The sequence below is a fragment of the Dendrobates tinctorius genome, unplaced genomic scaffold (assembly GCF_039654945.1).
Source record: "Dendrobates tinctorius isolate UK_male_01 unplaced genomic scaffold, ASM3965494v1 ptg000060l, whole genome shotgun sequence".
Classification (NCBI taxonomy): domain Eukaryota; kingdom Metazoa; phylum Chordata; class Amphibia; order Anura; family Dendrobatidae; genus Dendrobates; species Dendrobates tinctorius.
Genome location: NW_027361728.1, coordinates 85,429,883 through 85,455,032, shown reverse-complemented (window position 1 = coordinate 85,455,032; position 25,150 = coordinate 85,429,883). Strand labels below are relative to the sequence as shown.

Genomic DNA, 25,150 nt, shown 5'->3' with positions numbered 1-25,150 from the left:
AATTCCAACGAAGAAATACCAATGCCTTTTAAAGGAGGAATAAAATCAAATTTCATGCCTCCTATATCTCCTGGGAACAGTATCGATCTTTTCCATGATATGGTCATCAAGGATGTAGAAGCTTTACTCTATCCCATGTCAGAAAAAAATTTGAAAGCATCTGAGATGAAAGCTTTGCAAGAAGAGAGCAGAAAAACTCTTTCCAGAATACCCAGAAATTCCCTATGGGTATAGTGTGCCAAAAGTGCAAAAGTCTTTAAAAGAGCCTCCGGGTCGCCCTATAATTTCAGGGAAAAACTCTTTGATTGAACCACTTTCACAATACATAGACTGGCTACTAAAACCTTTACTAAAAGCTGTGCCATCCTTTGTAAAAGACTCAGGACATTTGTTGAAAAAATTGAAAGATTTTCATTGGCAACCACATTTCTCCCTTGCATCTATTGATGTTGAGAGTCTATATACCTGCATCCCCCATGATAAAGGCATAGCAGCAATAAAGGAGATTTTACATAACACAAACAAATCACAGGATTTTATTTCCTTTATTATCGAGTCACTCGATTATGTTTTGACACATAATGCCTTCAAATTTCTGGATAAGTGGTATATACAAAGGGTGGGCACAGCAATGGGCACGCCAGTCTCTTGTGTTTATGCAAATTTATTTCTAGCACGATTTGAAGAGTTTTATATAAAAACAGCCCTAAATCCACACTTAAAACATTTACAAGCATATTTTCGCTTTGTGGATGATATTTTTATTATCTGGGGGGGTTCTCAGGAAGAATTTGCAGATTTTGTAAAATACCTGAACAATGTGAACAGTGACAACATGTGCTTCACATTTTCGTTTGGGGGAAACACAATAGATTTTCTTGATGTCAAATTTAAAATAAAAAATGGCTCTTTAAAAACAGAAGTGTTTAGAAAAGAAACCGCAACAAATAATTACTTACATTATAAGAGCGCTCACCCATTACACACAAAAAAGGGACTTCCATATAGTCAAATGCTAAGAGTAAGAAAACTGAATAATGATGAAACCATTTTCAATGAACAAATTTCTGAGCTGAAACAACGTTTTTTGCAAAGGGGATACCCTATGACTTTATTAAATGAAGCATATGAAAGGGTAAAAAAGGTAAAAAAAAAAAATTCTCAGATGGATTTATTAAAGGAAAGGACTAAAAAATTAAATAGTGTAGTCAAACCTACAAAAAATTTAATTTTTGTTTCAAACATAGTGCAATGGATAGAGCAATACAAGCAGCAGTGAGAAAACACTGGCATCTCATTGATGCAGAAAAAACCTTACACACAGATGGTAAATTAGTTCCTCAATTTGCATACAAAAGGGCACATAATATAGGTGATTTACAGTATTAGTACATCATAGACTTCGTCCCCCTCAAAAAAATTGGCTACGAGATTTATCAATAAAAGGAAATATATGTGGTCACTGCAAATACTGTCATCTTCATCTGACAGGGAAGTCTATACATTTTGGCTCTATTGAACATAAGGTACAAAACTACATTTCTTGTCAAACTAAATTCGTGGTTTATATTATTTTTTGTCCATGTGGTTATTTTTATATTGGAAAAACTATAAGACCACTTACGATACGTTTTGGTGAACACTATAGATCTATTACATCAGGAAAGGGCTCACTGCGATTAATCAAGCATATTCAAGATGTGCATAAAGCTAACCCAGAAATTTTGAGTTTTGCAGGAATTGAAAAGGTCAATTTTCCACCTCATGGAGGTAACCATGACAAAGCTTTATTGCAACACGAAGCAAAATGGATCCTGAAAGCGAACGCACAAGGTCCTTTGGGACTAAATGACCGGATCGATCTATCAGTATTTTTATAAAAAATGTTATATAAAAAATTGTATATAAAGTTATTTAGATTATAATCTTCCTCTGATATTGTCAAAGGAGGAGTAGAGGGGATATTTACTTCACGTGATCTAGACTTTATGCTTCTCTTAATACATCCTAGAACAGTGTTTGCCTTTTTTGTTGCTACATCACACTTGACTCATGTGCAGTCTGTGATATATTGGTATGCCAAGTCTTTTTCACACGTGGTGTTGCTTAGTACTATTCCTCCCATTATGTAGATGTAATTTTCTTTTTCCCCAGATGTAGAATCTTACATATCTTCCTGTTAAATATAATTCTATTATTCGCTGCCCATTGTTCAAGCTTATCTTGATCCTTCTGAGTCCTTTCTCTGTTTTCTCTAGTGTTAGCTGTCCCTCTTAGCTTTGCATGGCTTGCAAATTTAATCAGTTTACCTTCAGTTCCCTTAACTAGATCATTGATAAAAATGTTGAACGACACTGGGGCAGAGAGCCTTGTGGTACCCCATTTGAAACACTCTAGCAATTAGATGTGCAACCATTTCTTACCATTTTTTTAATATGATCACTGAGCCAGTTATGAATCCACCTAAATGTAGCCTTGTCAGTCCCATACTTGGCAATTTTTTCAATAAGGATAGTTTGAGATAATTTATCAAATGCTTTGCTGAAGTCAAAGTATACTATATCTACTGCATTTCCCTGATCCACCCAGTCAGGGATTTCACAATAGAAGGAAGTTAGGTTATTCTGGCATGACTTGTTTGCTACAAACTCCATGCTGGCTCAGTTTAATTACTGTTTTCTTATCCAAATACTTACATGTTTAATAATTTGTTTAAATATCTTTCCTTTGTGTAGAAGTAAGGCTCACTGACCAGTAATTTCCTGGCTCCGTTTCTTTCGTTTTTTGAAGCTAGGGTCAACATTTACCCTTCTCCAATCTTCTGGGACTTCTCTTGTACCCTTCTCCAATCTTCTGGGACTTCTCTTGTTTTCCAGGATTTTTCAAAGATTCTGGCTAGTGGTTCTGCAATTTTCTCTGCTAACTCTTTTAGTACTCTAGGACAAGGTTCCCCAACTCCAGTCCTCAAGGCCCACCAACAGATCATGTTTTCAGGATTTCCTTTGTATTGCACAGATGATGCAATTATCACCTGAGCAATACTAAGGAAATCCTGAAAACATGATCTGTTAGTGGGCCTTGAGGACTGGAGTTGGGGAACCCTGCTCTAGGATATAATTCATCTGGACAAGCAGATTTAAATTAATTTAAATTAGCTAAGTGTTCCATCACTCTCTCTCTGTTTATATATAATGTGTATTATTTTATTCCTTTGTTGGCATTGTGACGATCAGTTGATGTTACAATTGCTTTCTTGGATAACACAGATGCAAAATAGGAATTAAAAAATTCGGCCTGCACAACATTATTTTTGACCACTTCACCCTTTTCATCCTGTAAAAATCCTATAGCATCTATGACTTTTCTTTTGCTTTTGACATACCTCCAAACTTTTTTTTTACTGCTTTTTTACTATCTCCCTTCCAAGCCTCACTTCATTACTGGCTTTAGCTCTTCTAACGCTTGCCCTGCATTCCCTTCAAAAAGCATTATATTCTTCTTTAGATATGCTTACCTCTTTCCATTTGATATACAGTTTTTCTTTTTAACAAGTGATTAAGTTCTGTTTTCATCCACCCTGGTCTCTTTAAATGCTTCCAGTTCTTCCTTTTTGGGAATTGTGCGGGGAGAAATTCATTTTGCAAAATCTCCTATCCTTCTTGAACATTTCTGTCCCTTAGAACGTCCAGCCATTAGACCTTGCCTACATTATTTGAGTTCATTAAAACCTGCCTTTATGAAGTCCAACATTAAAGTCTGAGTCCTCTCTGATCGTCCTCCTCTTGTAATCCAAAATTTGAGGATAGCATGATTGCTTCCTCCTAAATTCCAAGCCACCTTTACTTTCTCAACCATTTCCTCCCTGTTGGTAGCAATTGGGTCCAAGATTGGATCCTCTTGTTCTCTCTACTTCCTTTGGAAAGATAAAGTTGTCAGCAAGAGAAGATAAGAATTTTCTGGACCCATTAATTTTGCCTGAGAGAGACTCCCAACAAATACCTGGATAGTTAAAATCTTCGATGATCACAATGTAGTACTTTTTTGAGAACAGAGACATCTGATATAGAAAGAGTTTATCCATGTCTTCAGTGTGTCCAGGTGGCCTATAGTAAACACCTATAATAGTGTCCTTTCTTTTCTTCATTCCTTGAATTCTTACCAAAGCAGTTTCTGCAGAGCTGCCAGTGTCTGAAGCTTTGATCTCTGTGGAAATATACTTTTTCCTAAAATACAATGCAACACCTCCTCCCTTCTTGTTAATCATGTTTTTAATAAATAAGTTGTAGCCATCGTATCTCTCTTTCTGTGAAAACAGCTCTAATTCTCCTTGTTTGTTTCTCATACTCTGTTCAGTTGTATAGACATATTTTAGTTTGTTGTCAGTTTCTCTTGCTCCTCTATTTTCATTCAGATTTTGTTTTTGTTCTTTCTTTCCACTTTTATTAGCAGGGTTCTCAAAAGAATTAATTAGCTGCATATTTTTTCCTGGATGTATATTTCCCATCCCATATTGCTCTAGTTTAAAGCTCTCCTGATGAGTGTAGCAAAGCGTCTACCAAATATGTGGTTTCCTGTTTTCGTAAGATGCCACACATCTTCAGCATGTAGTCCATCATACAGGTAATTCACTCCATAGTAACATAGTTTTGAAGGCTGAAGGAAGCCCTTATGTCCATTTAGTTCAGCCTATTTTTAGTGCAGCTGTTCTGCATTGTTGATTCTGGGGAAGGCAAAAAACCCACAGAGCAGAAGCCAATTTTCTCGATAGGGAATAAAATTCCTTCCCCTAAGCTGGGTCAACCATCTACCTATAATATTATGTTATTCGTAACCTTCTATACTGTTACTCACAAGAAAAGCATCCATTCCTTTCTTAGATTCATTCAGTGAGTTGGCCATCACCACTTCCTCAGGAAGAGAATTCCAGAGCCTCACTGCTCTTACCGTGAAGAACCCTCTTCTATGCTGGTGCAGAAATTGTCTTTCCTCCAAACGAAGAGAATGCCCCCTTGTTCTTGTCACAATCCTTGGTACAAACAGTTCATTGGAGAGATCTCTGTATTGCCCTCTGATATACTTGTACATATATATTAGGTCTCCCCTAAGTCTTCTCTTTTCTAGAGAAACTCAAAACTCTTTTCTAAAGAAACCCAAAATATTGCTGACGACACCATCGATGTAGCCAGTTGTTCACCTGTCAGGTGTGACAGACAGTCATCCTGGATTTGGCTGTAGAAGCGATTAGATCTACAAGAACCTGTTTGATTTTTGCATCTCTGTTATGAAGTGATATCTTTCTCCCTTTAGGAAACGTGCAATTACCGCCACCTTCTTCTGCTAGTTAACACACCTTTGCTGAAGGTTTAAATACATTCAGTTTCTACAGCAGGGTGCGGGTGTTAGCTCAATTTCCCTCTGTCTTGGTGGAAGTACTAGCAGTCGGCTAGTGTCTTCTTGGAGCCTCTTGGAGGATTGGTGGCGTGATATCTCAGTGGTATTCTCAACCTAAGTATATCCCCTCGTTCGTCCACCCTCTCTGTCTTTAGTTGTAGTGGGGGCTGACTAGCGCAGACCCATCCCCTCCCTATCCAGGGCCTATCACTAGGGTCAGACAGGGATTAGGTTCCTTCTTGGCAATATGTGTGGAACTTATTTTGGGACGTTTAGGGCAGACAGGGTGTTGTTAGATCTGCTTAGGTATCTCCACTACCCCCATCCCTAGTGTTTGGGTATCCCCCTCCCTCTCCCCGTTGTTGCACCTTCCGACGACACGACGGTGTTTGGCCATTGTAACCTGGTCAACTTGCATAGACTCTGGGGAGGATGCCGAAGCTGAAGCTTGCTGTAAGACAGTTCTTTGAAAGGAGGGATCCAGGCGTAAAGGTGTTCTTTCATGGGTCACCTCTTTGGTACGTTCATGGAACCTGATGTCAATTCATGTAGCCAGAGACACCATGTCATACAGTGAGGTGGATATGTCACGACTGTCCAGCTCAACTTTGATTCGCTCATAAAGGCACTCCTAGAAGGTGGCCACCAAAGCCTTGTTATTGAAGACGCGTTCAGACGAGAGAGTACAGAAAAGTACAGCATGTGAGGTCTTTCTGATGCCACCAGCGTAGAGAAGAGGACGCGCGGCCAGGCTCATTGAAAACCCTCCAGAAGACCTCTAGAAATAACTAAGTTAGACACCTCTTGCATAGGGGATTGAGCCACGCCAAAGCCTCGCCAGTGAGGTGGGACTTAATGAATGCCACTTTGGCCCTATCTGAACTGAAGTGATGTGCCAAGAGTTTGAAGTGTAGCGTTCACTGATTAATGATCCCCTGACATAAAGTGGCCTGAGCAAACTGTAACAGACTAGGTGGTGGAACCACTATGTGATCCAATGATCCAAGGAGAGCCTGGATGGGTGTGACTAGGTGCCTCACCAAGTCCAACCTTGAATACATGGCGGCTGACAATACCGTGATCCGGGGAGAAACAAGGTAGGCGAGACCAGGTGCTACTCCAGGACTGACCTTGGGTAGCTGACTCTCAAGGGACCAGAGGCAGGAGCCGCCAGGGATGGTAGACTTGGCAAGCACCAGCGTGCACAGCTGTTTGACAGGCAGGCGGGTATAGCTGATAGACAATAAGGAGGACACTGCAGATAGACAGGCAGGTGGGCATGGCTGAAAAGCGGGTAGGCACAGCTGATAGGCAGGAGGGCGGGCACAGCTGATAGGCTGATGGGCACGGTTGATCAACAGTCAGTTATACGGGAATATGACTACTGGGACCTGAGAACTAACAGGAGTGTTATGAAACAAACTTACAATGATGCGCAGACTCTTCCTACTTGTTGGAGGTGCCTTAAATAATAAGTGCTGCCCAGATCCCTAAACACAGTGCCCGGGGATCTGCGAGCAATGCGCCGTCCCTGGACAGGAGAATGAGGATGGAGTGCGGGACCGCATCGATATGTCTGCGTCTCTGCTGGAGGAGAGAGGCAGAGTGCAGAGTTATGGCTTGGACAGCAGGAGAAGAAGAGGGAGGTGCAGGGCTGTGACGGTGAGATCGCCGGCATCTCTACCGGGGAAGGGGGTGCAGAGACGCGGGTGTTATAGGGGAATACACTTTTCACGCAACTGTATGTGTCCCCGATCCTTGCACAATATTCTAGCTTGGATGTTTCTGATCATGTCGGGACCAATGATACCAAGCTTTTTAGCATGCATTTCTAAGACAAAGTGTATGATCATTTTGGAAAGGCTTTCTCAATTCTAAGAACTTTAATACTCTTGTATAAAGAGTTCCTTCTTTTTATACAAGAGCATTAATATCTAAAGATCCTCTTTCAGACTGAAATTATTCATTATTGTATCTTCAAGGTTGAAGTGTTATTTCTTTAGAAATGCAAATTGACATCTACAGATACCTGCTTGATTAATCATGTTAAGTGTTTGATAATAAGAAAAAACTAGATCAGCATGTGAAAAGTAAGAGCAATGTTTCTCATGGTGTAACAACGACTTTAGCTATAATGATTGTATTATTATAAATATTAATGTTAGGCCTTAAATATATTCAGTGTGTCAGACTTAGTCCTGTGTGTTTAGCATAAATGTAGTAGGCTTCTCATTTCTGTTAGTATTGAAAATAATAGTATTCTAGATCTTTTCCATAACAGAAACCAAGATGTCCAGCAATCTTTTTAACTATAATTGGGTTTGTCTGGTTTCCATCATGATGTCTGTCTATTAACAATCTTTCTTCCATATGTCCCAAATAATCTGAAGGGGGAATTAACTTTACCCCAGTCCTCTACAATACAATTCCTGTATTTCCGTCAAAATTATTTTCTCTGATGAAGTTCCCCTCACACTGTTTGGGACATCTGGATGAATGATTTAAAGGTGAGCACTACAAGGAGTCTGGTGACATGCAGACAAGAAAGCATTTTGAGCCCATGCATTCAGAATGATGTCTGAGCAACTTCTCCCAAGGTTACAGTAGCAATTTCTTGATGAGCAATGGTTTTTTTTAGCATGAAGGAGACTGTCACAAGGCAACAGCTATAAAGATGTTGCTCAGTGAACAAAACATTGAAATTATGTGTCCATGGCAAGGAAATGCCTCAGATCTCAATCCCATTGAGAACCTGAGGTCAATCTTCAAAAAGAGGGTGGGCAAACAAATACACAGCACTGATTAGATAAGAATGGGTTGTTGTCAGCTTTTGGCTCCAGAAGTTGATATCCCGCATGTCAGGGCGAATTGCAGATCATTTGAAAAATAAGGATCAACACTGTAAATACTGAGTCGTTATATTAACTTGAAGGATTTTTCAGAAATCTTTAATTGTGGCAGGAAAATAATATCACTAAATTTCCCCCATATTGAAAGATGTTACTCTAGACTTTTAGACAAAAAATTCCTTTGGTGCAGGTAATCTGGTGGTGTTTAGATTCTGGAACGATGATTCAGAATGCCATCTATAATTATAATCAAAAGAAACAAAACCAGCTCACCTGTAGCGGCATGTGGTGTGCAGAAGCACAGAACTCGTGTAGTCTCACATGAAGACAAATGGAAAAAAGGAAATTGCTCCAGCTTCCAATAAAAAGATGTCTTATACTTTAAAAACCATTTGAACGAGTTGTGGGATATTGTCCCACCGTAACTGTGGGATATTGTTCGTGTAAAAATGTGAATTTTTCATCTAATTTTTTATCTGTTCTCACCAGCTCCATCTAATGTGATCAAGGATATTGTGCCATGCTTTGTCTGAGAAGGCATCTCAGTCTGGAAACCCTCCAAACATTAATACAGTCAAGCTGGCATCAGTTGCAAATGGCAAATGTTATTGAAAAAAAAATTCTGAAACAGATGTTCAGATTTTATTGCTCTATCATAATATGGGTTTTGAGGTTTGGCCCATCTATCCATTAAATCTTTGGAAGGTGTGAAACTCAATTTTAACTCTGCAATATGCTTGTGTTTGATTCTTTTTTTTTGTGAAGGCTTGGGTCATTCTTACCCCTCTCAGTATGAAATGATAACATTACAAGTTCTAATCTTCCCATCTGGACAAGGTCCTCTACTGTCCCAGTGGTAAATTATTCCCATGCCCTTATTGACCCTTTGTTCAATTTCCTGTCTAGATTCTTTTTCCACTTTTACCTTTTTTATCCTGCTAATTTTTCTCAGTTTACTCTATCTGCCATTCCCTATTGCTTTCTACTTGTCTTGTGTCATACAAATTCTTAGTTTATTAGCTTTTCAATCATATTCTGCAAAGAAACTAAGCAGAATGAAGCAGCACAAAGTACTCCATTGTGTAAGAAGGCATAGAAGAAACCGATGGAATTTTCTCCAATATGAAACAGGTTCACCTCGCTCTCGTGCTAGAAGGCAGCCGATTGTGGATAATGGTGAGACAGTAACAGAATAACTAAAAGCAAGAGCAAAAATTAGCTAAAATGTAACAGGTGCAATATAAGGAGTGGAGGAGGGAAGTGTGAGGTAGCGCTGTCATTCACATAGGGGATTCTCGCTTAGCCGCCACAAAACCAGATCCGGCACGGGTTTTCCATAAAACCATGCGGTTTATTTATGCAGCATAAACCAAAGCAAGCAACATAAAGTTCATATCAGCATAGCGTCCTTGACAGAGCTTCTCTGCGTCCTCCCTGTGGTCACACAGGTTGGCATACACAGGCTCTTCAGCCTCATAGTTATCTCACCCACGTCAGGGTTTCCTCATGGCTGTTTCTCCATGCTGCAGACATCCATTCCCTCCAGGGAATCATCAGGCACGTGCAGCCATTACACACAGCCACTCTACATGCTGTTAGCCAGGAGACACATCTCCCAGCGGGACCATTCACAACGGACCAACCAGGTCCCTGCATTCACCACATGTGACCTACTCTGGCCACCTTATATGGTCCGTAGCATCGCCCACCGGGTCACATGGCTATGACCTCATCACAGGTCCTTGAATCATTCACACACTTTGCCCTAGCGTTCTTAAACACACCCTCTGGGTGGGTTTGTAGGTAACTGGGCCTGCCCGTCTCCCCAGTTACCCGGAGACTTCTCCCTGACACAACACGTCAGCAGTATCACTGCTGATCAACACACACATCAGTCTCCATCTCAAGGCCACCCACCTTGAGATACATAATGGTCATTCATGACTCTGCCATTCATCCTCTCTCCTCGGACATCCACACAGCGCCCCTAGTGGACAAAGTGGTCACTACACCACAGAAGAAAAGAGTCGACTTTTGAGAGGTCTATTTGGAAGCTGCTTACACATTTCTAGGCTATAACCATGGATCTTATTTAATTTTACCTCTGAGTTAGATATTTAAAGTTTATAATTATTATATCTTAGATTAAAAGAGATAATAATAGGTTATGGTTCTGGAATAGACAGAACTACAAAAGACAGGATTAAGACTTAACTTTTAATAAAAGGCATGCCTCCAAAATATCAACACACTAAAAACTACAACTACAGAAATGAGGAAATACCGTTCTCAAACAGTAATGGCGAATGTATTGGTAATATTCCCCACAGTGGATCCAAACCAAATTGGTAATGGATATCAGACAATAAAATGAAGTTTATTGGTAGTACTAATTATCCGCACACGGAAGCGAAACAAAGTAGAAGTGGATGCCAAGCCCATCAGTTAGGGAGCTTAGTAAAAATAGGTTATCATGTCAATTTATAACTACAGTCAAAATAATATAGCATCAGCAGTAAGCAGGTATAACACAAGTGTTAGGCGTTGGGTTTCGGCTGCTGCACAGGAATTGTATCGTATCGTATTCAGCAGTCACCCATTCCTCTCCGGCCGCAGAGGAGGCTGCTCAGCAGACTCGTCGATCCAGGCGCTCTGCTCAGACCAGCTCTGTAGGTTTGGTTGCTGCTGCCACCTCTGGTCCAGCTATAGCAACGCATGCTGGTCAGCGATCTCTCATTTGAGATCGGAGGTCACATGCTCAGGTCCTTCTCCAGCTCAGATTGGACCATCAGGAAGGTCAGGAAGGTCCCGGAAGGACGCGGTTATAAAAGAGTCGCATGGCCGCACTGCCATACGCTAGTATAGAGAAAGATTAGACCATGTGGAGTGAGTGTTGTATGCATGTATGAATGTCTCTGGTGAATGACTCATTGGAAACCCCTACCCTTGGTACGCATGTGTTGTGCAGCCTAGCCTGTCAAGGGCCCAGGTCTAGGTGTAGGTAGAGGCAGAGTCCGAGAATAGAATCTGTGCCCACAGGTGGCTCTACGCGCCACGGTGCACGTGCTTGACACTCCTCCCTGGTCAGCGTCTATAGTGGTGTCGGCAGGTGCGACTCCATGTGCTCTGAAGGTCTAGAGGGACTCTGACCCCGTGTCCTTGGGGCAGAGTTTTGCGACTACATTCTGAGCACCCCTTGCCAAGCTCTGTGAGTGCTAACAGACTCCGGCATTTAAGTTTTGCGGTACTGCGGCTCTGTGACGTAACAGAGTCCGCCCCTGTTCACACCGGGTGACGTTAACCCGTGTGTGACCTTTTATACACCGTTACATACAGTCGCCATTATTAAGCAGCAGTTTACCACCTCTGCACGATGGACCCCGGGCTGCGAACGCACCTTACTATCATCATATTATTTGGTGCGTTCTGCCAGCCTGTAGCAACAAACATTCAAAAAAGGTCATTACCTAAAAAAAAAATTAAAATCTCACCCAATCCTTTAGTGGTTGGGTGCCATCATCACAGGATCATCTCAGCAGAGACTGAAGACCATGGCCATTTTCTTTTGTCCTTATTGATAAATGTTAGTCCTGTCATACCCCTGCACTGACTCCTGGCCTGACGAGAGCAGTATCCAAGTGTGTACCTTTCACTAACATAAACTAAGTCCTCATTCCTTGTCCCAACATGTTTCGTCAGAGATGATAGACTCCTTCATCAGATGCACATGGTTTCTGTGAATAGACATCGAGAATACGGATGCAGCTCAGTGGTATGGCGGAACCGGTGGCAGTGTTCCCCGATACCACTGTGCTGCATCCTTATTCCTGATGTCTATCTCTTCACAGAAACCATGTGCATCTGATGAAGGTGAAGGAATGCATATTCTGTGAGACGATCTTTTGTTAAATAAATCACTAGCATTTTGAAGAGAATAGGCGTGCCTTATTCCAATTTATATTATACCCCATATTACTGTGCATGCGGAGATACCTGTCAATCACTGAGCAGGACCGCCCACTAGACTCATATACATAAAATCACTAGGAATTTCAAGTAATAACATACAAGTTATACTGAATATTTTTCCCACAAACCTACAGTATTTATCATTCTGCTGAGCTTCTCATTCTTTATATCGGGCTGCCCACAGATCCGGCTGCATCTACAACATGAGAGTTTCCCTGTAAGAGAGTAGAAGCGCCCTATGTAAGGACTCATTCAGAAGTCCATGATTATTGTTGTAGTTAAAAACGTGGACCATTGTTAATCGTCCATGTGAACAGGACTCACAATGCTGAGAATAACGGCAGCTTATGTGCACTGACTGAGCGATCTATTACAGACTAAAGTGATCTTAATACACATATGCTATATTCTTATTTATTATAACTTTTTTATCTATTTCATTTACCAAACAAGTTATATGTAAAACTATAAATTACCTTAAGTTCTGACAGCTCTGGGGTTTGTTTAGTTCCGTTATCGAATTTCTTAACACGTTTTTGGGACATCTTACTTTCACCTCCGCATTTGTGAAAATAACTGTAATTAGTTATTTTTTCCAAGAATTAAATATGGTATATTTATCTACATTTTATTTGTAATTTAAATGAACTTTAGAGGCACTAAAAATGTCAGGTTTAATGTTTAACCTGCACATAATTCCTGACATTAACATTTATAGAGCATAGCAAAACGCACAGTCAAGTGTCCTTTTCTTGCCTCATTAACATCTCGTTAGCAGCATGGGCCATTGCACATGATAGTGCTATTATGGAAACAGACATCTAGGATAATACAGCCCTGATCGCTTTCTATGGAGGCTACGCTGTGATTAACGACTGTTGAAGTTGGCGCCATTAAATGTTAGGAACTTGGCTTAGTGAACCTTAACCTAAAGGGAATTTATTTAGGGTTGTAAAATTGTTGTAAATTGAAGGACAAGTGAGCAGAGGATGTCAGGAACTCTGCACAGACCCGCACTTGTCACTGGCGGGTTTTAATCTTCATTTGTCTGATTTATTGAATATTAGTACATGAATGTGACTACATCAAGGACTTGACTTGTCATCATAGAAAGGCCACTGGCGGTGATCCAGCTGTGATATATTTCCATTGCTGTAATTCTCCTTGTCATGGTGTAATTATAAAAGTAATTGCTCTGTTGTGTTTTTTTTTTCAGTAACGGTTCTGGCAATTTTCCATGAATTGCATGTGGATACTGACCTGTACACCCTGCTTTTTGGAGAAAGTGTCCTCAACGATGCTGTTGCTATTGTCCTCACATAGTAAGTAACATGCCCTCTACGTAAATTTTTACTCTAATTTTATCCATTTACCAGTTATAAACTTTGTTTAGAATGAAAGATGTGCAAGGATAAAGCAAACTAAGTCTTACAGATTCCAATGGGACCAAGGCCAAAATTGGCCTGAGTTCCTATGTTGTACCCATGATTGCGAACATTTCCTCTGAAACTCTGTCTCCACCCCACACTCCAAAAAACATCCTGATAGGTTATGTGACCCTAATGTGAATGTCTGAGATAGAGAACGATTGTAAACTCTGTTGGGGACAAGGACTGATGTCAATGGTAACAGTCTCTGTATATCACTGTTGAATATGTTGTTGCTACTTAAGAAACTAGTAATGAAAACACTAATGTTTCCACAGCTGTCACATTTCTAAAGGACTAAAAAAAGTTCCAACTCTTCCATGTGCTTCAGAGAAAAAGGGCCATTTCTACTCATTTGTTTTGCATTAAATCCAATGGCAACCCACATACTGCAGAGCTAAATAGGGTCTAAACATGCCCACGTTCTGCCGAAAATCTCCAGGTTGATTTTTTTGCATGTCACAAAAAAAATCAGATGTCAGAGCATAAACATGGTAGAAATTGGTTGCCCTTGGAGTACAGTATGGGTGTATTCATGTTGGCCAATAATGCGACAAACTAAGCAAGTTGCCAATTATTAAAAAATCAAGCAAAACACTTGTTCGCCAGGTGAAATGATTTTTAAGCATACTCACAAAGCTACACACGAAACGCACGTTGGGGTACTGGGCAGTGTGGTCTGATTTTAAAAAAATGACGCATGGTATGTGTATAGATCTATCTCCAGTTTTGTTGAGATGTCTCTAGAGAGGTAAATACCTTTACCAAGTGTTAATAATAATAATCTTTATAAGCGCCAACATATTCCGCAGCGCTTTACAGTTTAACAGTTAATCTGAGCTGTATGAGACACATTGTTTCTTTTTGTCTGTTGTAGACCTTTGAATCTTTGAAGCTAATTAGATATTCACTATGACTAATAGGTAAAAACTGTTTACATATTGAATATAAGCTTCTGGTTATTAATACACATGAGAGATTTTTCACATTTTTGTACTTTTTGATATTTGATATATGTATTATTGATGTGCCTGTAATACTCTATAACTACACTGCCCTCTTGTCTCTGTTTCTAAGAGTTTTTTTGGTGGGGTTTATTTTATGTAATTTTTGTAGTGTTGTGTCTGATTCATGATATAATAAAGATTAGGATTATATATTAAATTAATTTGGATAATATTGTTTATTGTAATGCTTGGTGGTAAGCTTGATATATTAAACAACTACCGTTCGGCTTTTGTATAGGGATTGTTTGTGGCTGCAGGTTGGCCTGTCTAAATTTGTACGAAAGTGAACTTCAGGAATCATCAGGAGTTAAAAATGGATCTGTGAGGAAAATTCAAGTGTACAGTGCTTTTACCCTTTGTAATCCAGCTATGTTTTTTTTTCCATTTTTTTTCCTTTTATCACAGTTAGGAATTGGCTTTAGATGGTACAGCCACATGCACATTATCATCTATCCTATAAATGGGACTGACAATATGGCATTGTAACCTGTATGTAACTTGTGTATTATCCCTGTTGATATATCCTCTTTAATGTAAACCTGTGACTGGATTCATGCAGCCCAAGCCATGAGCAGCATGTATCAGAGCCTGGATGCACGATTGCCGCTAGGTTATTTTTCTCAGAAACCAATAAACATTTCTGAAAAAATATACTTAGAAGATCCAACCATAGACTAGTTTGTTCTCTCCCCAGTTCGGCTTCTCCCAGCACCACTTCAGGTGATTGACAAGTCTTTTCCACAGCGAGAGACCTGCCAATCACCTGACGTGGCCCAGGGAGAAGCTGCTGGTGCCAGATTTGTCTCATCTCTGGCTACGATCACTGGCCGGATCGTCTAACAATATTTTGCAACCAGGCTCTGATTCATTCTGCCGTGGTTTGGGCTGCATGAACCAAGTGACAGGTTGGTTCCCTTTAAGTGAATTTTCTTTGGTTATTTCAGAAATGAATGGAAGAAAGTGATAAATTGTAATTGTGTGGTAAAGGCGGGTACGAGGGATGCAGTGACGAGGCGTGAGACGGATCAAACTTTAAGGTGTAACTTATATATACCGTATTTTCCGCTTTGTAAGACGCACTTTTTTCCCCCAAAATTTGGGGGGAAAACAGGGGTGCGTCTTACAAAGCGGACATGCCTTACCTAGGCTGTGATCGGGGGCGTCCGGCGGTTGCTGGCCGCTGCTGCGGGTGTGTCCGGTGCCGCGTTGTGTGCCCGTCGATGCCCGGGGCTCTGCCAACATTGTGCGACAGGCCAGAGCCCCGGCATTTCCTCAGTTCCCTGTGTGCCGGTAAAAAGATGGCCGCCGGCGTGTGCGCAGATGGGATCTCGGGACCCAGTTCTCGAGAGATGAGATTTGAAATCTCATCTCTCGAGAGGTGGGTCCCGAGATCCCATCTGCGCACGCGCCGGCGGCCATTTTCCCTGGGTTCCCTGTGTGCGCGCGGTGGTGCCTGCAAAAAAATGGCCGCCGCGCGTGCGCAGATGGGATCTCGGGACCCAGCTCTCGAGAGATGAGATTTCAGATCTCATCTCTCGAGAACTGGTCCCGAGATCCCATCTGCGCACGCGCCGGCGGCCATTTTTTTTTTACCGGCACTTCAGCGCACATATACAGGGAACCAAGGAAATGCTGGGGCTCTGGTCTGTCAAACAATGTCGGCAGAGCCCCGGGCATCGATGGACACACAACGCCGCACCGGAGCACCTGCAGCACCGGCCTCCAACCGCCGGACAAGTGGAGAAACCTGACACCAGCACAAGACTCTGCAGCAGCAACAGCACACATCGGAGCCCCCCCTCATCCCTGAATGCGGCCTGCAGCATCACTCCACGCCTACCTCCTCCAGCAGGAGGACCTGGGACCCCTCTACACCGCAGCCACCAACCCCGGTAAGCAATAAGATGCAAGGATTATAAGAGGCACCACCATTTTATTAAAAAATATTTTTTTCTTATTTTTCTCCTCAAAAATTGTGGTGCGTCTTATAATCCGGAGCGTCTTATAAAGCGAAAAATACGGTATATATATATATATATATATATATATATATATATATATATATATGCCAATAGGGGCTATATTGAACAACCAAACAAGGTAACAACAGTTGTCCTTGCAGGGACCAATCACAGAAATACACTGATTATATGAACACGACTAACCCGGCGAAGGCCGGTCACTGTATGGCCGCTGTATGGCTGACTATGGGTCCTTAATTACTATGCGTCACTTAGCCCTCCTGACGTCCGACGACGTGCTGTTCGATGGTGCTTCGGCGTCGCAGTCGCTGAGCCCAGCCAACGAGGATTTGGCGAAGTCTTCGGGCGTTCCTACGCCCAGGCGAGGCGGAGGCACAACAGGCCCCTGGAGAGTTCGTTGGCGGGATACCCCCCAGTGGAGGCAGCGTGATACCGGCTGAGAGTGGGAGAATGGAGGTCGCAGCCCCTGGACAGGGACGACCAGCGGTGATGCTGAGTGGCGGCAGGTAGGCCGCTGGCGCAGCCCAAGGATGTGCTAGGGGAACTGTGGATGGTAATGGGTAGGCCCCAGACGCGGGCAGGGGTGCGGCGGTGGTGACCGGGGAGGGCGGCGGGCAGGCCGCGGCCGCAGGCTGGAGTGAAGCGGCCGCGGGCGGCAGCTGACAGTCCACAGCAGCGGGCTGGAGTGAAGCAGCAACGGGCAGGCCGCAGCCGCGGGATGGAGTGAAGTGGCAACGGCCGCGGGCAGGCCGCAGTCGTGGGCTGGAGTGAAGCAGCAACGGCCGTGGGCGGTCGGGTGGTGTTCCTCTGCTGGACGGCTCGGTGCCGTCTCCCGTCTGCCCACAGTGAGTCTCTCTTCCGTCCCTCCTGTCGCTGTCCTCCTCTCTGGTTGCTGTCGGAGGCTATGGCTCTCAGGCACCCTCTCGGTCTCCTGCTTCTCCCCTGGTCTGCTGACTCACTCTGGCTCGTGTCTCCCGCCCTTTTTATATAAGCTCCTCCCCCAACCGTTCTGGAAGCCTCTGTGGTCCGCCCTCTAATTCTGTCTCCCGGAAACAGTCCCCCTAGGAACCTTGGTGACGGTCCCCTTGGTTCCAGCCCAGACACGCGGTGGGGGCCCCTCCTCCTACACACTTGAATAATTTAGGATGAAAAAAAAACAAACCTTCATTTCTGCACTTAGATAAACAAGTATCGTGATTAGGACAGGAAGTATTGAACCCATAATTTCTACATAAATATCATGAGATGTTGATCTATCCGTACTTGTTGTTCTTCACATTATGTTAGTCTGTAGAGATACATGAGTGTCTTAACTTTCCTCCATCACTCTTGAGTATCAGGATATTTCCTTTTGTACTTGGATGTTCTTTTCAACTTGCTTAAATGATTTTTTTTATGCAATGTTGCTTTTATTCCATTAAGTCTGCATTTACTTTTCTTAGGAGCTGAGTTGTAAAAGCACAATCTTTATTGTAAGTGTAATATACATTTATTTAGTGGTGTGTTTTACTTAGTGTCATTTTGCATACATATTTTTTCACTGATTGACAATTCCTGGAGAGAGTCTTATAGGAAAAATACTGTATCTACATCTGCATTTTAAAAAAACAAAAAAAAAAACAACCAAGAAGAAAAAGTTCTAACTAATGAGTTATACATTTTGCTTTACACTTTAGAGTTAACTTGGTCACGAAAAAGTAAAAAAAAGTGCTCAAAATTTTATGAAAACATTTTTCATGTAAAACCAACATAGTAATGTCATTTTATCACAGTCAATGTATGACAGGTGTCAGATTGAGGCATTTGTCTATACGAACCTGAGTGTTTAAGCTGGAGTTTTTGATGAAGTGCTTCCTTTAAAAGAAGAAACAACAACAAAACAATACAATGCCAGTAACTAAAGTTTTCTCAATCATAAAACCAGGATAAGAACCATTTACTGACGCAGATGGTGAGTTCACAAAGGTCCAGAGCTTCGGGCCGTTCCCCAAGAAGGGTGGCATTCATTCAGTGCCAGGCCGGCTGGTGCCAGCATTTAATGCCTCTGCATTGTACCATCTGCGTTGGAAATGAACAAACAAAATATCTACTTGTTAAGTTCTTCTCCTTAAAACCAGAAATGATTCTTCTATCCAAACCTTGTGTAACATAAGGTAATGGAGACTGATTGACTATAAAACGCAGCTCCCGGAACAATTGCTAGAGCTAATTTCTAGTGACTTTCTGAATGGAAAACAGAGAACGCTGCATTTGTGTAGGTGGTTAATGCAACTAATTCTCTAAAATGTAACTATATCAATTAACATAATCAGCCGCAAAACGCTTTAATAAAACATGGAAAAAGGAAGAAGGGTGGTACTCACTGGTCCAAAATCCAACATTTATTGGGAACTTTAAAACATCTTCAGCAGGACAGTGGAATGTGAGGACGACGGCCGTTTCGCACAATTGCACTTCTACTGGTCATGGAAAATGTAACTGTATCAATTTACATAATCCGCCGCAAATCACTTTAATAAAACAAACGTAATCTCTGCCAGTTACATAGTAGCTCTTAAGAGAAGCTGTAATGCACAAAACTCCCTAATTCTTTGTTCTTGTGATACCATAAATCAAATGCCACTGGCAAAAACGACTACAACCACTGAGAGTAATGATGGGTAAAAGTTGTCCAAGGGTGTAACAAGTATTCCTCTGAATATAATTAGTCATTTAACTTTCAAGAGAAAAATCCTGTTTAATGAATGTATGCAGGCTCCCTTCTATGTCATTTACCTTCCCAATCCCACCTATAAATGACAGATCTCTCTCTATCCACGTCTATAGTGAGTCATCTGTCTGGCTGGATAAGGACCTGCCTAATTTATGTCCATTTGGTTCCTAAAATTAGTATTTCAGAAGTATTTCAGTTAACTGCGGTTAGGAGGAAGGAAAATCACTGGGGACCACATAGTGCTCTCCTTGTCTGCAAGCAAGTAAAGTTTAATATTGAGGAGCAAATCTGAGTCACAGTCAAGACGTAGATTGGAGATTTTGTCAATTTATTTTCTATCATTTTCTAAGCAAAAACAAGGCAGTGACCATACAAAACAAAATGACCGTAAATCACATCAATAAGTGCAGTGATGTATTATACAGTGATAAAGAGGTTGTCCGGCTTTGGGCTACAAGTCTGCAGTTACTCTATGTCAAGGGTGGGCAATTAATTTTCCTGATGGGCCATATGAGAGACCATGACTGTTGTTGAGGGCCGAGCCAATAGCTTGAAATCAATTCTCAATATTAATTTAGTAATATTAATTGTATCACTTAATATTGATCAGAATTAAGTATGCTGACACACCCCTATATATCTTTGAACCCCCAACAGCCCCTTATGTACAGCATGAGCATCACACAGCCTACTACATATGCGGCATGAGCACCACACAGCCTTCCTATATACGGCATGATCCCCACACAGCCTACCCATGTACAGCATGAGCCCCACACAGCCTCTCCATGTACAGCATGAGCCCCACACAGCCTCTCCATGTACAGCATGAGCCCCACACAGCCTCCCCATATACTGCATGAGCCCCACACAGCCTTCTAATATACAGCATGAGCCCCACAGTTTCTCCACATACTGAATGAGGTCCCACACAGCCTCCCATATACTGCATGAGGTTCCCACAACCTCCCCATATACTGATTGAGCCCCACACATCCTATCCATATATTGCATGATCGCCACACAGCCTTTCCATATACTGCATGACAGTATACAGCCTTCCATTAGCCTCACCATGTGCAGCATGACCTCCCCATAGCCTCCCCATGTGCTGCATGTCACCCCCATAGAATCCCCATGTGCTGCATGTCACCCCCATAGAATCCCCATGTGCTGCATGTCAACCCCATAGAATCCCCATGTGCAGCATGGCACCCCCATAGAATCGCCATGTGCTGCATGTCACCCCCATAGATTCCCCATGTGCTGCATGTCACCCCCATAGAATCCCCATGTGCTGCACGTCACCCCCATAGAATTCCCTTGTGCTGTTCACCCCCATAGAATCGCCATGTGCTGCATGTCACCCCCATAGAATCACCATGTGCTGTACGTCAGCCCCATAGAATCCCCATGTGCTGTACATTATACTTTATGAAAATGGTAATTTTAGGTTGATATGTTTTGTGTTTATTTATTAAAAATATCAGAAATTTGACAAAAATGTAAAAAATAGCAATTTTCAAACTTTGAATGATTAGCCCTTTAATTCAGACAGTCATACCATAGCAAAAAATTTATAAATAATAATTCCCACATGTCTGCTCTACATCAGCACCATTTGTAAAATTGTATTTTATTTTGTTAGCATTTTAGGATGTTTAAAAATGTAGCAGCAATTTTTCAAGGAAATTTACAAAATTATTTTTTAGGGACTTATCCAGGTTTGAAGTGACTTTAGGGGTCATTTATATTGGGAAACCCCCCAAAGTTATACCATTTTAAAAACAACACCTCATGACATATTGAAAATTGCTATCAGACAGTTTATTAACCCTTCAGGTGCTTTTCAGGAATTAATACAAAGTGGCATGATAGGAATGAAAAAGTTGATTTTCACCACCTAATTGTCACTGACTTTTTAACATGTGTGAGGTGCCAAGGGGAGAGGTACTAGAAAACAGGTATGTTTCTCCCCGTTTCATTTCATATGTCTCCCTGTACTGATGATAAAGCCAGTTTATTTCACTGTAATCCAGTCCTGGTTTCCTTAGTGATCAGCATGGAAAGGACTGGTAGTTCCCCCTCCACTAATTCAATCCAGGTTTTGGTTTCCTGACTGGTCCAGCTGATATAATCAAGAGGAGCTGGAATCTCTGAGGCTAGCGTCTGCTGAGCTGGGAGCTGACACAGTAAGATAACATGGACATGGACTTGTTTGCTGTTATATAGGTTTATTTTGTAGTTAGCCTGCTATTGTTAGTTAGTGGCCAGACGGCCTTAGACGTTTTATTTCATGTTTGGCATGTGTAACATTGGATAACAAGTGTGCACAATAAATATGCCGTGTCCATATTGCTAGTCTGCTGAAGTGACTTCATAGCCACACGCTTGTGCCAAAGCAAAGATCCTAGCTGAGCTATCTATTCCCCACAAATGGTGTTGAGAATGCGGGCACTTGTGGCTGCTGGACTGTGACTGCAGAGAAAACGCTGTGTATGTCCTGGCTGAAAGCTTCTGCGCTTTTGAAGAGCCAAGAGTCCAGTAATATGGAGGAACTAGTGAAGCAGTTATTGCAAGCAAATGTGCAACAACAGCAGACTAATGCTTGCTTCCAGAAGGCTCTGGAGCAGCAACACCAGATGCAGCAAGAGCAGTTGGAGGCAATAAAACAGGCCTTGGTTCGGCAACCCCGAGATGAGGGAGACCGTGCACAAAGCGCTGCTAGTGCGCAGAAAGCCGTACAGAAGACTTTGCTTAAAATGACCGCAGACGATGATGTGGAAGCATACCTCACTGTGTTTGAACGTATTGCAGAACGTGAGCACTTACCACTGGACAGATGGGCTGAGGTAGTGGCTCCATTTCTGAGCGGAGATCCACAAAAAGCCTATTACGATCTGAGTGGAGCGGATGCTATGGACTATATCAAACTCAAAGGCGAAATCCTGGCAAGGCTGGGAGTAAACACGTATGTACGTGCACAGAGGGTGCATTTATGGAATTTTGTGGAGCATCAGCCAGCCCGCTCACAAATGCATGATCTCATCCATCTAGTAAAAAAATGGCTGCAACCGGGGGCTTTGACGTCCGCACAGATGGTGGAGCGTGTTGTTCTAGACAAGTACCTGCGGTCCTTACCCGCTAAGATCCAGAGGTGGGTTGGACAGGGTGACCCAACTACCGCTGACCAGTTGGTGAATATGGTCGAACGCTACAATGCTTCTGAAAGCCTACTCCAAGGGACGTTAGCACCCCACTGGCCCCCCAAGAAATCGCTGGAGAGTCCTGCGAAACCTACTCCATCTTCAAAAGAAGGGAACGTCACAATGAAGGGTAGCAGACCTACAAAGGACTATGGAGGTGGTACGGACTCACATCAAGCCAGCAGACCTCGTCTGGGATCTCCATCGAGGAGACAAGGGCCTATACAATGTTGGCGATGTCGCGGGCTTGGCCATGTAGCAGCTAACTGCCCAATGACTAAAGAGCCAATGGACTGTAATGCTATGAGTCGTCTTTCATTATATGTGCAGTCAGTCTGTGTGGTGGAGACCCTCACGGGAAATGAACAACACGTGTGCCATGTCGAGGTTGACGGTTATAGTGTGAATGCCGTCTTGGATTCCGGCAGTCAAGTAACTTTGGTACATGCCAGTTTGGTGGACTCTAGCGCCCTAACGAACTTAACCGTGGGCATTAGTTGCATCCATGGGGATACTAAGAACTACCCCACTGCCTGGGTTACTCTTGCCACGCCAGTAGGGACCAAAAGACATCAGGCGGCAGTCATAAAGTCTATGGGACACAGTGTAATCCTGGGGAGAGATTTTCCCTTATTTTGGGACTTGTGGAACTTCAAAAGTGGCATGAACTCTCTAGTTGAAGACGGTGCTCCGGAGCTAGCCCCTGAACCATTGCAGCAAGACGACGGAGAACTCATCTCAGAGGAAGTACTAGAATCTGTGGACTCTCCTCTGGCTGTGTATGCAGGCGAGGCAGACCAGCTAGAGGATGTTTTAGAAATGCCTGACCTTGAGGTGGCCCGTGGTAAGTTCGGGACCGCTCAGCACCAGGATCCTACTCTAGCAAGGGCGTGGGAAAACATAAAGGTCTCCGAGGGAAGACCATTGTACCCAGGGGCTCAAAACGAGTTCCCACACATGGCGGTGCAGCAGGATATGTTGTATCACATAGACAAGGTGCGAGGGGTGGTGGTAGAACAGCTAGTGGTACCTAAGTCCTTTCGCCAGGTAGTTTTGGAGTTGGCACATAAACATCCCTTGGGAGGACACCTGGCGGTAGAAAAGACAAAACACCGTATTCTGCAACGTTTCTTTTGGCCGGGTCTAGTGGGAGACGTGACCCAGTACTGTCGGTCATGTCCTACGTGTCAATTGACCGCACCTATGTCACATTTTAGAAGCCCCTTAGTGCCCTTACCAATAATAGAGGTGCCCTTCGAGAGGATAGCAATGGATATAGTCGGTCCATTAGTTAAATCTGCCAGGGGTCATCAGTACATTTTGGTAGTATTGGATTACGCCACGCGTTATCCCGAAGCAGTGCCCTTGCGGAATGCCAATGCGAAATCAATTTCAAAGGAGCTGGTTAATATGTTTTCCCGCACCGACATTCCGAAAGAGATACTTACGGATCAAGGGACCCGCTTTATGTCTTGTATACTTAAGGATTTATGTAAACTGCTAAAAATCTCCCATTTGCGTACCTCAGTATATCACCCTCAGACTGATGGTTTGGTGGAGCGCTTTAACAAAACCCTAAAGGGAATGTTGAAAAGGGTGGTGGATAAGGACGGGAGAGATTGGGATGCCCTACTACCATACCTCCTGTTCGCTATACGTGAGGTACCCCAATCCTCCACAGGCTTTTCACCTTTTGAGTTGGTTTATGGGCGGTGTCCTAGAGGCCTGTTAGATATTGCCAAGGAGACTTGGGAACAAGAGGTGACTCCTTATCGCAGTGTAATTGAACACATAACACTTATGCAGGACCGAATTGCAGCAGTTATGCCAATAGTTAAAGAGTGTTTAGAGCGCGCACAACATGCCCAAAGCACGGTATACAACCGAGCGGCAAAAACACGAGTCTTTCAACCCGGAGACAGGGTGTTGGTATTGGTGCCTACCATAGAGAATAAATTTCTTGCGAAATGGCAGGGACCATACGAAGTGCTGGAACGAGTAGGTGAAGTAAATTATAAGATACACCAACCAGACAAGAGAAAGCCCGAACAAATATACCACATAAACTTGCTTAAGGCCTGGCGGGACACGGAGAGTCTGGTGGCAGGAGCTGCCCTTGAGGATGAGCCTCGAGGGGCACCACCTTCTAAGGTAAAGGACCCCCAGGTAGCTCCGCCAGAAGTGGGTATTGCAGACACGCTATCCGAAAGCCAAAAACGAGAGACCAGGGAGTTCATACAGAGGAACGCAGATATTTTCTCGGAACTTCCTGGCCGGACTCACCTAATTAAACATGACATTATTACTGATCCACAGGCGCGGGTACGGCTTAAACCATATCGAATTCCGGAGGCTCGGAGACAAGCCATTGCCCAGGAAGTGAAGAAGATGTTAGAGCTCGGGGTCATTGAGGAGTCCCGGAGTGATTGGGCTAGCCCTATCGTACTGGTGCCCAAACCCGATGGGACTATCCGATTTTGTAACGATTTTCGGAAAGTAAACGAAGTATCGAAATTCGATGCCTACCCGATGCCAAGAGTCGATGAACTAATAGAGAGACTGGGTTCGGCTAGGTACATATCCACTATTGACTTAACAAAAGGTTA

The 25,150-nt window shown here is 42.8% G+C and overlaps 1 protein-coding gene across 1 annotated transcript in view; it reads left to right on the top strand.

The window, feature by feature from the left end:
• The window catches only part of SLC9A9 (solute carrier family 9 member A9), a 1,175,932-nt gene that overhangs the window by 224,884 nt on the left and 925,898 nt on the right, over nt 1-25,150 (top strand). Inside the window, exon 6 of the mRNA XM_073579113.1 lies at nt 13,426-13,531. Coding sequence (XP_073435214.1) covers nt 13,426-13,531 — 106 coding nt within the window. The remainder of the gene's footprint in view (nt 1-13,425; nt 13,532-25,150) is intronic.